This window comes from Vulpes lagopus, chromosome 11, assembly GCF_018345385.1.
Source record: "Vulpes lagopus strain Blue_001 chromosome 11, ASM1834538v1, whole genome shotgun sequence".
NCBI classification, from domain to species: domain Eukaryota; kingdom Metazoa; phylum Chordata; class Mammalia; order Carnivora; family Canidae; genus Vulpes; species Vulpes lagopus.
The window spans coordinates 21319394-21335119 of record NC_054834.1 but is presented as its reverse complement, the minus strand read 5'-3'; the positions used below and the strand labels follow the sequence as shown (position 1 = coordinate 21335119).

Genomic DNA, 15726 nt, shown 5'->3' with positions numbered 1-15726 from the left:
GAAGCTGAATAGTTACTCTTTACTAACTTCTGTGTTAGTAATTCTTAAACTTTGGTGTGCTGAGGGACAATCAGGACTTGAAAGGCAGATTCATGCCCCCAGATATTTTGATTTCTAAGGACTGGGATCTGGACCTCAAATCTGCATTTTAATGAACACTCTAGGTGATTTTGAATCAGATGGTGATACACCATATCTTGTAAAACACATCTCTAGGTTTCTGATCACAGCTTTGATTTTGCAGGTGCACTTAATAAATCATTAATGGTAATGATAACCAGGCAAGTTTCTAATTAGTGCCTTCTTAAAATTTCACATTAATTTTAAGGGGATTACATATTTTTTCTTTCACAAGAAGAGGCATACCTTGATTTCAGTCAGTATTGTAAACTAATGCATTCTCAGCCTTGAAGTAATATTATTTTTAAAAATTTAAATATGTTTTCTATTGTTTCTAGATTTCCTTTGAAAAGTGGGAAAGTAAAACAATTGTTTAGATAAATCAAGCCAAAGAAACCGCCCTTGAATATCAATTATATTGCTGCTATGTACCTTCTCCGTAGCTGTTTTTTTTCACCACTTGACTTTAGCTACACAGAACAGCCACAATACCATGTGTTTTTAAATTGTCCACCTTGTTATGAGGAACATAAAATGATTGCTTTTGAAATTTATAACAGACGTGCCATTCATAGTGGCTTTGCTGAAATAGCACCTATAAATAACATATATTGGCTTTATGTAATTGGCTTTTAATAAGAGAGCTTAACATTTCAAGATGGAGAATTATGAGACTAGTTGGCCCATCCACTGGAGAGAGGAGATATTTTATAGGTGCTTTTTGTTGTTTGTTTGTTTTAGCTAATTCAGTGTATTTGCTTAGATAGTAAATAATCATTTTATTATTCTTTCATTATCTTATAATAACAAATTTTTACTTGTCATTGTGGGTTTGCTTCACTCATTTCCTTCATAGCGATTCTCTCTGTTCCTGACCCATGTGTTTCACACTTCAGAAATAAATACCAAAGTAGAAAAAGCAAAGAAAATGGGAAAAGATTAGTTAACACAGACAAAGGAGACAGTATCAGCACCATTCACATATTTTGTTAATGTCTAATGACTGGTAATAATATTCAAGAAATTGTAGATGTACAAATATTCAAAAGAATTTAAGCAATTATTTATCTAAAATAACAAATTTGTATAAACTTGGTGTAAAACTTAACATACATATTTTATATTGACATATTTTTGTAAATATAAGTATATATTAGTTAAAAGAATAAAAGATTTTCTTCATCTTAATAATTTTATAATTTATAAGAAGGCTAATGACTTTAATATGGGTTGTAACTATGAACATTTGCTATACAATGGCTTTAACTATTGGCCATCACTGTTCTCATAATCTTAAATAAGAGTTTATGTCAGGACATATTTCGACTAAATAACTAAACCCAAGTTTCTTCCTTAAAAAGTTTGTCCATTTCCAATGGTGAACTTGGGCATTAATAAAATTGTAATACTTCCAATTGGACCTAAGTAATATAAATAATGTAGTTTCAATAGATTGCGTATTAATTTTGTCAAATTACTAGCCAGGAGTCTATGAAGAGAAAACCTATGCTTGCTTCAAATTAGAGAGCATTTTTCAGAAAAGTGAATTATAAAGTACACATATTATTTAATGTGAGCCCTATATTAAGGAAAAATTCTTTTACATACTGAGAATATAGAGAGTATAGACATTTTCCTTGTTGAGAACTTTAAATGCTAATTAAATCACTGCTAAAGTAAGGGATGTGCTTGTACTACATTGGTGGTTTCTTCTAGTTAGGTCTTCTATACTAAAATTAGGCCTTAATTTTATAGAAACATAAAGTTTTCAGATAACTATTGTAAATCAACAAAGAAGTATTTTATAAGGGAAAGAAATCTATGCAGTAAATTAAATAAGTTAAATACAGAATTCAAGGAAGAAATAGCTACCATTTTTTTTTTTTTGGTATCAAATATTTGGATATGTGGAACTTCCATTTATTTTATTTTTAAATTTTATTTATTCATGAGAGACAGAGAGAGAGAGAGGCAGAGACATAGGCAGAGAGAGAAGCAGGCTCCATGCAGGGAGCCCGACGTGGGACTCGATCCCGAGACCCCAGGATTACACCCTGGGCCGAAGGCAGCGCTATACCGCTGAGCCACCCAGACTACCCAGAACTTCCATTTTAAATGAGAGTAGTTAACAACTATTAAAAATAACCTTTCTTCAGCAAAGAGAGATACATGTTGTTTCTATATTATATATGGGCCTTGAAAACATAATAAATAAGAGGCCAGTTTTAAAAAATTATAATAGCTGAGAGTCCAAGTGTTGAGAATAAGTGAGAAAAATGAAATGGTCCTGTTTTTTCCCTTTCATGAAGCAGTAGTGCTTGTGTGGAACTCCAGGCCTGTGGAACGAAAAGAATACTGATATCTGACAGCCTTTATTTCAGTAATATGGGCAGTGTCAGTTGTGTATACTGAGCTCTAAATTGTTATAACTATCCTAAATCTGAAACTTAGAACGCTGTTTATAAACATGCATGCATTCTTGGATTCTAGAGATGTAATAGTGCTAACTTACCATTTGTAAGAACGTGGGCAATTTACATTAACATGCTTGTTCTCAATAGGGACCTAAGAGAAAATTATTGCCGAAATCCAGATGGGGCTGAGTCACCCTGGTGTTTTACCACTGATCCAAACATCCGAGTTGGCTACTGCTCCCAAATTCCAAAATGTGATGTGTCAAGTGGACAAGGTAATAACTGACATTTTGCAGGGTGGGCACGATTAAATTCAGGGGAAATGCTTAGAGAGACCTACTTCGTGTTACACTGGTTTTACTGGTTCACAAACAGAATCGCCAACTCTGAAATTCCATTTCTTTTATACATTCATTTGCTCAATAATCGCTTATTTATTTGAGCGTATACTAGTGCCAGGCACAGTTTTAGACAGTGGGGATATACTAGTAAATAAAACAAAATTTTCTGTCTCCATGGAACTCCAATAAGTCCAGGAAACAGAACACAGGAATAAAACAAACAAAATGGAAGTGGGACTACATTAGTTTGTGGTAAGTGCCAGAGAGAAAAATGTCCTAAGTAAGAAGAGAGGGTGTCGTTATTTTATATTTTAATAGTGTGGGATGATCTGACATATCAAGGGAACACTTAAGGAGGACCTGGAAGAGGTAAGGAGCAGCACAGGCCATGTGCATATGTTTGTAAATAGCGTTCAAGGTAGAGGAAACTGCAAGTGCAAATGGCATGAGATGGGAGAGTGTTTAAAAAGGTAAAGGAAAGAGATAGCAAGCTTATCACTTATCACTTAGAGACATCAAGCTTATCACTGTGGCCAGCCAAAGAGCAAGGGGGAGAGTCTTGGGGTACAGTTAGAGAACAGTCTAAAATCAAATATGCCTTGTAGGAATTGGAAGGATTTACACTTTTATTCTGAAAGAGAAAGGATTCTGTTGTAGGGTTTTGAAAAGATAAATTAGATCATCGGTCTGGCTTAAATTTTAACAGGATGACTCTGGGTGCATTATGGAAAAACAGCCAGAGCTTCTGAACTTCTAACAACTTCTCCCAAATGGGAGAAACTATTGCGTGGCTCTTTCAGTAATTCAGGAAAGAGAGAAGAGTGATGTGGACCTGGGTGTCAGCAGTGGAGATGATGTGTAGCAGTGGGGGGTGGGATAAATCACAACTGTCTTTGGAAACAGAGATGCCATTGAAGATCACTGTTTTGGGGAGCAGTAGTAGAGAAAAGTCAGATTGGAATAGGTTTTAAAAAGAAATAATTTGCTAAAGATTAATGCTGATGTTGGAATGTGGGCATTTATTAGCATATAATGAGTTGAGGGTTATGATTTTTAAATAATCACATTCTTTCCCATAAAATTAATTATGATGGTCATAGTCCAAAATCATCCTAAAAAGCCCAAGCCAAATTTAAAGCTCCATTTCATAGATTTATTGTTCTATCCATACTTTGTCCATGCTTTAACTTTTCCCTCAGTGCCATTCTTTTCATGAACAACTGTTAATAGTTGTAGAGGGAGGAAGGGGTAAGTTCCTTTTCAGTCAATTTCACTGTTATTTGGCAGATTTTAAAGGTCAGTTGGAAATAAAGTTGAAACCAATGTTTAAGGAAGGTTTAGTACCAGCTGGATCTTCTTTGTCCCTGACTTGTTCATTTAAACATGTGCTGATAATTTGAGATAGAGGAAACAAGAACCATTGTTTAATAAGCTTCTTACGTGTATTAAGATGCTTTTATATACATGTATATCACTTACCAAAGGATTAGGTAGTAGAATATGAAAATTTTAGATTATACAAATTCAATTGATGGTATTGCTTACCTAATAAATCTACAAATTAATAGATAAAGAAATTAGTTTTATTAAATTTAGATAACTTACCTAAATTCTCAAATTAGCACAGCTAGGATTGAATATAACCTTCCTTAAAGTGATCTATCCATTACTTTTAACAATATATTATGTTATTTTCAACAATATATTATACCTGATGCATGCAACAGTATGCTAGGCTCTGAGAGACAAGTGTTAAAAATGAAGAAGTCCACTCAAGAGACACTGTTTGCCAATTCAACATATAGCCGTGAAGTTTTAAAGTTATGCCATTGTGTGATACTGCCAAGCAAATGGTATGAAGTGTTAGTATGTGACATGTATGCATGCATGCACATGCATACATGTGGAAGGATATTGCTCTTATCCTTCTCCATATAACAAAAAATATAAACACATACGGACTGATGAATTAGAAACGTTTTTCTTAAATCTTGCAACATCTGAATTAGCATATATACAAATACTCTGGATTGAATGTGAAATAACTATCAAAACTTGGAAACTGAAATTATAGGCTTTCTTTAAAAATACTATTAAAATACAACTATTGAATTATATAATAAACACTTAAAGCAGTAAGCAGGATGCAATTCATAGTTTTAAATGATTATATCAATATCATAAATTATGAAGACAAGTGAATTAAATTACAAACTGAGAGTTGGGGAGAAAGATAAACCAAAAGAAGTATACAAAGGAAAACCACCGAGATAAAGCAGACATTAATAAAGTCTAGAACTAATAATACTAGACATAATGAATAAAGCAAAGTGATGGTTCTTTGAAAAAACTAACAAAATAAATAATTACCAGCTAGTTGACTAAAAAAAAAAAAAAGAAACAAAAATAGAAAATAATAATTATCAAGAGGGCAATAAAGATTGAAACAGGAAAATTGAAAATCATAAAAGATGGGATGCCTGGGTGGCTCAGCGGTTGAGCATCTGCCTTTGGCTCAGGGCGTGATCCTGGGGTCCTGGGATCAAGTCCCACATTGGGCTCCCTACAGGGAGCCTGCTTCTCCCCCTGTTTGTGTCTCTGCCTCTCTCTGTGTGTCTCTCATGAATAAATAAATAAAATCTTTTTAAAAAATCATAAAAGACAATTTTATTTAACTTCATGTAGAAAACTTTGGAAATAAAAACAAAATAGATAATTTATTAGGGAATTTCTAATTATTTGATTTGAATCGATGCTGGTCAATTCAGTTAGTCAAAGAATTAGATCTATTCTTACAGAAGAAATACAGAAATGTATTAATGAAAACTGTTCCATCAAAAATATACTGTGCCTACGTGCATTCACAGACCATTTAATCTCAGTGCTACATAAATTTCCATCTAGCTTAACACATATATTAAAGCTTCCATCAGTAGTGATGAAATTATAATACCTAAACATGATGAAAGTACTACAAATAAAAACAATAAACATCTCATTTGTGAATATAAAAATTTTATTTACTTTTACTTTTGTTTAAAGATTTAATTTATTTGTGAGAGACACAGAGAGAGAGGCAGAGACACAGGCAGAGGGAGAAGCAGGCTCCCTGCAGGGAGCCGGATGCGGGACTCGATCCCCAGACTCGAGATCATGCCCTGAGCCAAAGGCAGACGCTCGATGGCTGAGCCACCCAGGCGTTCCTGTGAATATAAAATTTTTGAATGAAATTTGAATGAACAGTCTGATAAAACAATTTAAAAATAATACATACTGATTTAATGGAGTTGAGTCTAAGAACAAAAATGATTCAGTTTTAGATACCCATTAACATTCATCTTAGATCTAAAAAAAAGATCATATAATAAATGTTAACAGCTTTTGAAATTCCTGTTACAAAAATCACTACTTTCTCATAAAAATACCTAAACAAGAATTTCTGGAATATATATACTATAGACACATATCCATATATCTATATCTATATATCTGTATCTATCTACATCTATCTATATAAACACAGATGAGACAGAGACTTCCCTAAAATATGTTTTCACATTTTAACATATACACATATATATACACAGACGTATCCACATACACAAACACATATATCCATTATACTTGATGTAAACATTATAGACATTAAAAAAGAAAACAAGAATGTATGCTATTTTTACTATCTAACATCGTAAATATAATTTAACATGGTTTAACATATTCCTCTTTAATATTGTATTGGAGAGATTATTCCATATAAATAAGAATAATTCCATATTGATTGGGTGAAAAAGGAAAAGATCTTTATTTATGGAAAGATGTAATAGCAATGTACTTTAAAAAATGAATTCAAGTAATAAAAAAAATCCCTAAGGTAGCATTCATATGTGAGTTTGAAGATTTAATTAAGGAGAAAACTATATCTATAATAGCAACAAAACTTATGGAAACAGGAATAAGTTTAGAAAGAAATCTGCAAAATCTATGTAATAAAATTTTAAAATCACTACTGCAAGCCACTAAAGTGTACTTTAATGTGGAAAAGCATCCCTTGCTCTTGATATGAGAACTCAGCATCATAAATACATCAATTCTACATAACCTAATTTTTATTTGAGAGAGAGTGCTAGCAGGGGAAGGGCAGAGGGATAGTGAGAGAGGATCTTAAGCAGGCTCCACTCTCGGCACGGAGCCTGAAGTTGAGCTCAATCTCAGATCCTGAGATCGTGACCTGAGCCAAAATCAAGAATCGAATGCTTAACGAACTGAGCCACCCTCGCACCCCTGCCTAAGTTAATTTATAAATGTAATGTGATACTAATAAATAGATCCATACGTTGTTTTTCTCATTCCAAACAAACTGATTCTGTAGTTCTCTTGGAAGAATAAACATGTAAGTACACTATGGAAGATCTTTATAAATAAGGCTGATTAGAGGCAATTAACCTTATCAGATATTAAAACATTTTATAAAGAGCTTGTAATTAAGACTTTAGTTCTAGTGCAATGAATAAATTGGCAATTGGAAAAAAATGTAGAGGTCAGAAATAGATTTCTTACAGAGATTTATTACATTAAGAGTGTGGAACTATGTATCACTGGGTGAAAAATGAACTTTTGAAATATAATAATGGGTAAAATTAAAAACAATAAAATTGAATACATGCCTTACACCATCCCTAAAATAAACTCCAAATGTGTAGGAGCTCTGAATGTAAAAAAGGAAACCACATAGATACTAGAAGTAAACGTGGAAGAATTCTTTTTTAACTTAGATATGGTGAAAAGCTATCTAATTAACACTCAAAATCTAGAGGCCATAAAAGAAAAAAAAAAAATCTACCACAGCAAGTGTGCATGCACACACACACACACACACACACACACACCTCTTATTGATTGATTGATTGAGAAAGAGAGTCTGAGAGGAAGAGCAGGAGCAAAGCTAGAAGTTGGGAGAGAAGCAGAGGGAAAGAGAAAGAGAGAGAGGGAATCAAGCAGGCTCCATGCCCAGCGCAGAGTCCAACATAGGTCTTGATCTCACCAGCCTTATGATTTGAGCCAAAATCAAAAGTCAAATGCTTAACTGATGAGCCACCCAGGTGCCCCCCAAACCCGTATTTAAATTCAAAAGACAAATGACATATTTGAAAGTAAGTGTTAAAATGTATCTTATAGATAAAGGGAAATATTTTAAAATATAAAAATTCTAAAACTAAAAAGTGAAGGATAAAAAAATCTAAGTAATGAATAAAATATATGAATTCTAGATTTCTAAAAATAAAGTACACATATGTAAATTCTCTTCAAACACATGGAAATTATGCTTCAAATCACACATAACAAAAGCACACTTGGCACCTATTTTTTTTTTATTTAAGATTTTATTTATTTATTCATGAGAAACAGAGAGAGAGAGGCAGAGACACAGGCAGAGGGAAAAGCAGGCCCCATGCAGGGAGCCAACATGAGACTCGATCCCAGGACTTCAGGGTCACGGCCCGGGCCAAAGGCAGGCGCTCAACTGCCGAGCCACCCAGGCGTCCCTTGGCACCTATTTCTTATCTCATCCTTAGCTTTCATCACAAAAATAAACAAAGTCCCCTTGGAGAAATTGATGATTCCAGGAGGCCTGAGACAAAGTGAGGCTGGAGTATCTTTCACCAGCAAGTTAAAAAGTGCTAAAAAACTCATGTCTTCTCAAAAACCTATAACCCACATCACATCATGAGGAAAACATCAGACAAAGCCAACTGATGGGCATTAAAAAAAAAAAAAATACTTGACCGGGGCACCTGGGTGGCTCAGTAAGTTGAGCGTCTGACTCTTGATTTCAGCTTAGGTCATGATCTCAGGGTCATGGGATCCTGCAATAGAGTCCATGTAAGGCTATGTGCTCAGGAGGAGAGTCCACTTGAGATTCTCTCTCTCCCACTCTGCCTCCCCATCCAATAAATAAATCTTTTGAAAAATGATCAGAAAATATTTGAACAATTTTCCTCAAAATTGACAAGGTCATCAGATAAGAAAGTCAGAAAAACTGTCATATTCAAAAGAGCCTTAGGAAATGACAGCTAAATATAGTGGGGTATCACATGGGAGCCTAGGGCACAAAAAAAAGGATATTAGTTTAACAACTAAAAATATTTCAACAAAATACAGTCTTGTTAATAATGCATCAGTATGGCTCAATAGTTATGACAAAGCTGTCATACTAATGTAAGATATTAAAAGTAGGAAAAACTGTGTGGTATATAAGAACTCTCTGTAACATGTACTCCTTTCTTATAAATTAAATCTATTCTAAAATAAAGTTTTAGAAGAAAAAGTATATCGTAGGCTTTATTCAAGTAAAAGCGTAGTGGTGGTGAGGAGGATCTCTTCCACCAATATAGAAAAAAATATATGCAGAAAATCCAAAAATACGTAAAAGAGCAGTACTCGTGTCCTACATTGCACAATTGCTTTATTCAGTAAGAATCCATCTAAAGAATTTACTACCTAAAAGCTAAAGATTTAAACTTTCCTAATATGGAGGAAAAAAGCACCATCAGAGGAAAATGTTTTCATTAGTATATTCTGCTTATGTACAAGTATTGGACTTTTCAAGTTTATGCTTTCTGAAAAGAATTTTATTGTGTACTGGAATGGCTGCTATGTTTTCTGTATCAAGTCTTCTCCTATTTGAGTTTTTATATTTATGCCCAAATTCCTTATAGTGCTATTATGAAATGTGATGCATGGATTTGAAAACCTGACTATTGAGTATCCTTATTATATTCATTTTTCACTATGTTAACTGATTCTTGAACAAATTATTGAATTATTTAAAAAATTTTATTAGGATTTATATCTATTTATTATGATATTAAAGTATATTTAAAGCCAATGGTAGTAGACTACAGTTTACCAAATTTTAAAATATTTTAAAAGGATTTTATTTATTAAAAAAAGATTTTATTTATTTATTTATTTATTCATTCATTCATTCATTCATTCATTCATATTTATTTGAGAGAGAGAGAGAGAGAGCACGCAGAGCAGGTGGGAGGGGCAAGGTGAGAAGTAGACTTCCCGCTTAGCAGGAAGCCTGGGATCATGACCTCGCTGAAGGCAGGTGCTTAACTCACTGAACCACCCAGGCGCCGGGCTGACCAAGTTTTAAACAGAAATAATCTTGATGTATGTTTGTAGATAATATTTTATAGCCAAATCTGCAATTCTCAATCATCTAAAAATCAGGAATGTTTAATAGCCACTTTTTAAATATGTGTTATTATTTAAATTATGGAATAGTGTTTCTTTTCAAATATAAAACTGCAACTCACATATTTGGAAGAACTGTTTTTTTTACTTGACTTCCTTTTTATGATATTTTAAAATTAGGAATATGGACACTTCTATCAATGTTTAATAAAACACAAATTACTCATTTTAAAAAAAAGTGAGAAATAAAACCACATGGGACACAGTAAAAGGCACAGAAGCCAGTTAAAAGTGGCTTCCATCAGCTAACTTTGGAACAACTTTGAGTATCCAAGTGAGCAACAGGAATAGATTAGATATCATCCTGAGTAAAAAGAGGACTTCGGAATCTCTATGTATATTCCCATGTCTTTTTTTTCCTTCTTTCTTTCTTTCTTTTTTTAATGATAGTCACACAGAGAGAGAGGGGGGGGGGCAGAGACATAGGCAGAGGGAGAAGCAGGCTCCATGCACTGGGAGCCCGACGTGGGATTCGATCCCAGGTCTCCAGGATTGTGCCCTGGGCCAAAGGCAGGCACCAAACCACTGCACCACCCAGGGATCCCTGTATATTCCCATTTCTACTACAGGCACTAGTATTACTAGCAGCAGCAGCAGCAGCATCACCATCACCAGTGGTAGCAGAATACTTACACAGAAGGAGTAGGGGAGAAGGAAAAGCCCTGATTTACAGAAAAATGATAATAAAGAAATGTAGGAAATTGAAGAACAACTATTTTAAAACAATGAATCATAATTGATTCATGTAAAAGTAATCAAAGTATGCCTAAACCATTTTATGAAAATTTGGAAATAAGATATTTACTCAATCTCAGAGGCCCCGACAATTTTCCTTTACATCACTTAACCAAGTTATCAAACTCACCCCAAATAATGGAACAAACTGACATCATATGTCATATGACAAAATGCTCTGAAAAGGACAAAAATATCATCTATGCCATAATCCTGTCTTTAAATTGATTTTAATCATGAGAAAATAATCAGACAAAATGAAATTAAAGAGCATTTGCAAAACAGCTGGCTTGGGTGACTCAGAATGTTAATCTTGGGAACGATGAAAACCCAAACACAACGAATGTGACGAGTATATGAGTGTTTGTTATATTATTCTTCTGACTTTTCTGTGGAGCTAAGTTTTTCAGAAGAAAATGCTGGGAAATATATACATGATTCTAAAAATTCTCATTTCTTAGGTATCCCTAAGGGCCACTCGTTTAATTTTTTTCTTTGATTTTTTTTGAGTTTGTAATAAGATACATAAACCTTTAAGGAAGAAGAAATGTGGCTGAAAATAAAGATACTTTAATCTGAAATATTTGTACAGAGTATTGTTTTAATTTTTATGTTGACTTTCATGAATTTTCATCCTTGTAAATAATGTTTTTCTTCTATACTTCCTTGTATTCATTAGTCCTCTTTAATATATTTTATGTTTAGATTGTTATCGTGGGAATGGCAAAAATTATATGGGCAATTTATCCAAAACACGATCTGGACTAACATGTTCAATGTGGGAGAAGAACATGGAAGACCTACATAGGTGTGTAGATTTCTTTCTATCAATACATTATATGTGGTTATAACAGCATCTGCTGGTACAGATATGCACATTGCTATTTCTTTCCATTCTCATATATTATAGTAAGCTAAGACAAACATTAGATTTGTTATTCTATGCAACTCAATTTAGTATTTTCCCTTCATGTAACAAGCTTTTTTTCTTTTTAAAGATTTATTTATTTGAGGGGGGTGGGGAGAGGAGGAGGGGCAGAGGGAGAGAGAATCCTGAAGCAGTCTCTTTCCTGGAGCCCTACCCTAGAGGTCATGACCTGAGCTAAAATCAAGAGTCGGCAACTTAACCCACTGAGCCACCCAAGCGCCCCCAAATTTTTAAATAAGCAATTCAATATAGCACATTATTATTGAATATTTACTATGTGTTCTGTTCTGTGATAAGATGCCCATGGGAGACATTAATAAAAAGTGGGCACAAGTTTTGGCTTCACCATCACGAATGATATGGCCATATTGAGAAAACAATTGTACAGCCTGATAAGACAGTGCGTAATTAAGTGGCTAATCTAGTGCTTCAAATAGTACATTATATGATTGTGTTCTCACAGTTAATTACTAATTGTTAATATCAGTTATGAAAAATCAGTGTGACCATGAGTGTACATACATATCTTAAATATCCACTTAACTATTAACAACTTATAGACATAGGTTTCCTGCTATAACTTTATTTTGAAACACTAAATTTTTCTACAACCAAAGGAGTGTATATGCAATTGAAAAAAAAGACTATATATTTTAAAGATTAGAGATTTTGACATTGAACATATTCACAGAAAAAAACTGTCTGCTACTCAACCCTAGGAATAGTGCTAGTGTGTTTGAAATTCCTATAGAAGTCTGAGACATAGTGGTGACATAAAACTGATTTTAATAAATATCCCAGAATATAATATGCAGTAGAATAGAAGGAAGAAAGGTTAGTATCATTTGATCAAGTGCTTATGCTGTGGTTTCTTTACACGAGTTATAATTTTATTTGGTCATCATAATCCTATGTGGAAGATATTTCTATATGTGTGAATAAGAATTTAAGGGCTCTGAGAGGTTGAGTTATTTTGCCTCTAGTTATACTTTAATTTTAACTTTATTCTCTTCCAAAATGTACTCACTGGTGGATGATATGGTTTCAATTAACTTACTTCACAAACAGTGATAGTTCTAAAGCCGCGCTCTCCAATATAAACATGCATTTCACATATGTAAATTGCACATGTACTTTTGTTTTCTATTAGCCACATTTAAAGGAGTGAAAATAAACAGGCAAGACTATTTTAAATAATATATTTTATTAATCCAATATATCTAAAGCCTTTTCATTTCATTATGTATCCAATATAAAATTATTAATGAGATATTTTACATTTTTTTCATACTAAAGCTTCAAGATTTGGTGTATATTTACAATTAGAACACTCCTCAATTTGGGCTAGCTACATACCAATTCTTCAGTAGCTGCCTGTGGCTAGTAGCTACTGTATTGGACACTGTAGCTCTAGGATTTCAAAGATAAGCCAAATTGCAACCTCAGGATATCATGCTCCGAAATGCCATCCAACAGCAAATGCCAATACCATACTATAAAAATCATGAAAAATAGCATATTTTATGCTAAGAGAATGCAAAGTGCCCGCAATAATTTTGGTAAGGTTGAAAGATGGTGTAATTTGGTTAATGCCCACAGAAAAGGAATTCTCTAGTTGCAAGACCATATAGAGCCTTGGAAGCTGGACTAGGAACTTTGGATTTTATCCTAAGCATTAAGATTCATTAGAGAATTTTAAGTGAGAATTAGAATGATTAAGATGAAATGCTGATTTCAACACTGCCATGTGGTGGATCTAGCTCTTACAGACTTGTGAGAGACAATAGTACCAACTCTGCCATTAGAAATCTCTGAAGATTTGGACATTGGAAACTTGATGTTTTTGTGGTGGAAGAATTTGCACCTCAGAAATTAGCAAGGACAACAGATAAGTCTTCACACACATCTCAGAGCACTCTTTTAAACATTACCAGCATACCACTGAAATACGTGGCATATTCACATAGGGAACTCATCATTAAAACCCTTAATTCACTGAGTTTGGGTTAGATATTTGGAACTAGTTAAAAGTCATTTGAAAACAAATTGCAGTAAATTGCATGGTACCAATTGCATTAAGTTGCATGGTACCACTTTGGTTTAAGAATAAACTACACCTAGGGGTGCCTGGGTGGCTCAGTGGTTGAATGTCTGCCTTTGGCTCAGGTCCTGGGATCGAGTCCTGCATCAGGCTCCCTGCAGAAGCTCACTGCTTCTCCCTCTGCCTGAGTCTCTGCCTCTTTCTCTGTGTCTCTCATGAATAAATAAACAAAAAATCTTAAAAAAAAAAAAAAAGAAACCACAACTAAGTAAGGACATAGTATAGAACGGCGGTTTTGAACATTGACTCTAGAGGTATTTGTTCAAACCTCTGCTCTACTGCTTATAAGCCATATGACCTCAGAAAAATCATTTTCTGTGGATTTCTATTTCATCAAGTATGAAATAGCATAATCTTAAAGCCCATCTCATTAGGTTGGTTTAAGCTTATATATGTAAATCACATAATAGAATCTGGCACATAGTAAGTACTATATTTAATGTTATTATTGGTTCAGAAAATGAAACTGAGTTTGGAAAGATAGTCCACCTTTCCCTGTCCAAACTTTCCAGTTTTTTAATGCCCATTAATTACATTTAAGTATGGTAAGAATTAGTAATCCAAAAAAATTCAGTCACTTATATAGTTTTCATAACTTGATTGGGATGGTCATTTGGAGTTTGGCTTTATTAATATTATCAAAATAAATATAAATACTCATGTTATATGAGTGGGCATAGTCTTATAAAATAATGCACAGTATTTTTGCTTTTCTTTTGTAATAGACTTAGTAAGGGGCACCCGGATGGCTCAGTAGTTGAGCATCTGCCTTTGGCCCAGGGCGTGGTCCTGGAGTCCCAGGATCAAGTCCCACATCAGGCTCCCTGCATAAAGCCTGCTTCTCCCTCCGCCTGTGTCTCTGCTTCTCTCTGTGTCTCTCATAAATAAATAAATAATATCTTTTTAAAAAATAAAAAAACTTAGTTAAGATGTAAAATAAGAAAGTGTTACTCAGTTATCTGTCAAAAACTCCTATATTCTAACTATATGATCAGTGAAACTTTAAATTTAAATTATTTCATTAGCACACTATTATTAATTGTTCAGTGTATCTTTCTGTCCTTTGTCAGAATGATGTTGCCAATAATGCTTCTTATGTTTCTGAAACATGAAAAATACTTTTGCAATAGCTTGCATTTTCTATGTATTTTATAACCTTGATCTTTGTCACCTGCTCTTTTTCTGTCAGTGTTTCTCCATTTCTATGCCTACAAGTATTGTTACCTTGCCACTGTAATCATTAAATAGAAGCAAAATCACAAAATTTTTCATCATTTTATCTATGCTAATTATGTAGCCCTATTCCATAATCCTGAATAGAAAACACACTTCCAAACTGCAAGAACAACAACAAAATATGTCTAAAACAAAATTACCAAAATTCACATGAAGTAGAAACTTGTGTTGTATCTATAATGAAAGTTACATGCTAGGATTTATCTTCTTGGTGACAGTTTGTTTCTCTTGGACACAATGAGCAGCTTGTGATGTTTAGAGTTTGTTGTTTATGCAGGCATATCTTCTGGGAACCAGATGCTAGTAAGCTGAATAAGAATTACTGCCGGAATCCTGATGACGATGCCCATGGTCCCTGGTGTTACACGGGAAATCCTCTCATTCCATGGGATTATTGTCCTATTTCTCGTTGTAAGTACTTTTAATGATCTTCTTCAGGTGAAATATTTTAAATACACTGAATATCCTTTAAATTGATACCTCAGTCAGAGGTGGAAATATAGGAGGGTTAGAGCTGATCCTAAAATGGGATGCATTCTAAACTGTAATACAGACACACACACACACACACACACACACACACAC

At 33.8% G+C, this 15726-nt stretch overlaps 1 protein-coding gene across 5 annotated transcripts in view; it reads left to right on the top strand.

Moving 5' to 3' along the window:
* The window catches only part of HGF (hepatocyte growth factor), an 81662-nt gene that overhangs the window by 42529 nt on the left and 23407 nt on the right, over positions 1 to 15726 (top strand). For all 5 annotated transcript variants that reach the window (XM_041722876.1, XM_041722877.1, XM_041722875.1 and 2 more), the window contains 3 exons: positions 2682 to 2809; positions 11582 to 11684; positions 15419 to 15552. In XM_041722876.1, coding sequence (XP_041578810.1) covers positions 2682 to 2809; positions 11582 to 11684; positions 15419 to 15552 — 365 coding nt within the window. The remainder of the gene's footprint in view (positions 1 to 2681; positions 2810 to 11581; positions 11685 to 15418; positions 15553 to 15726) is intronic.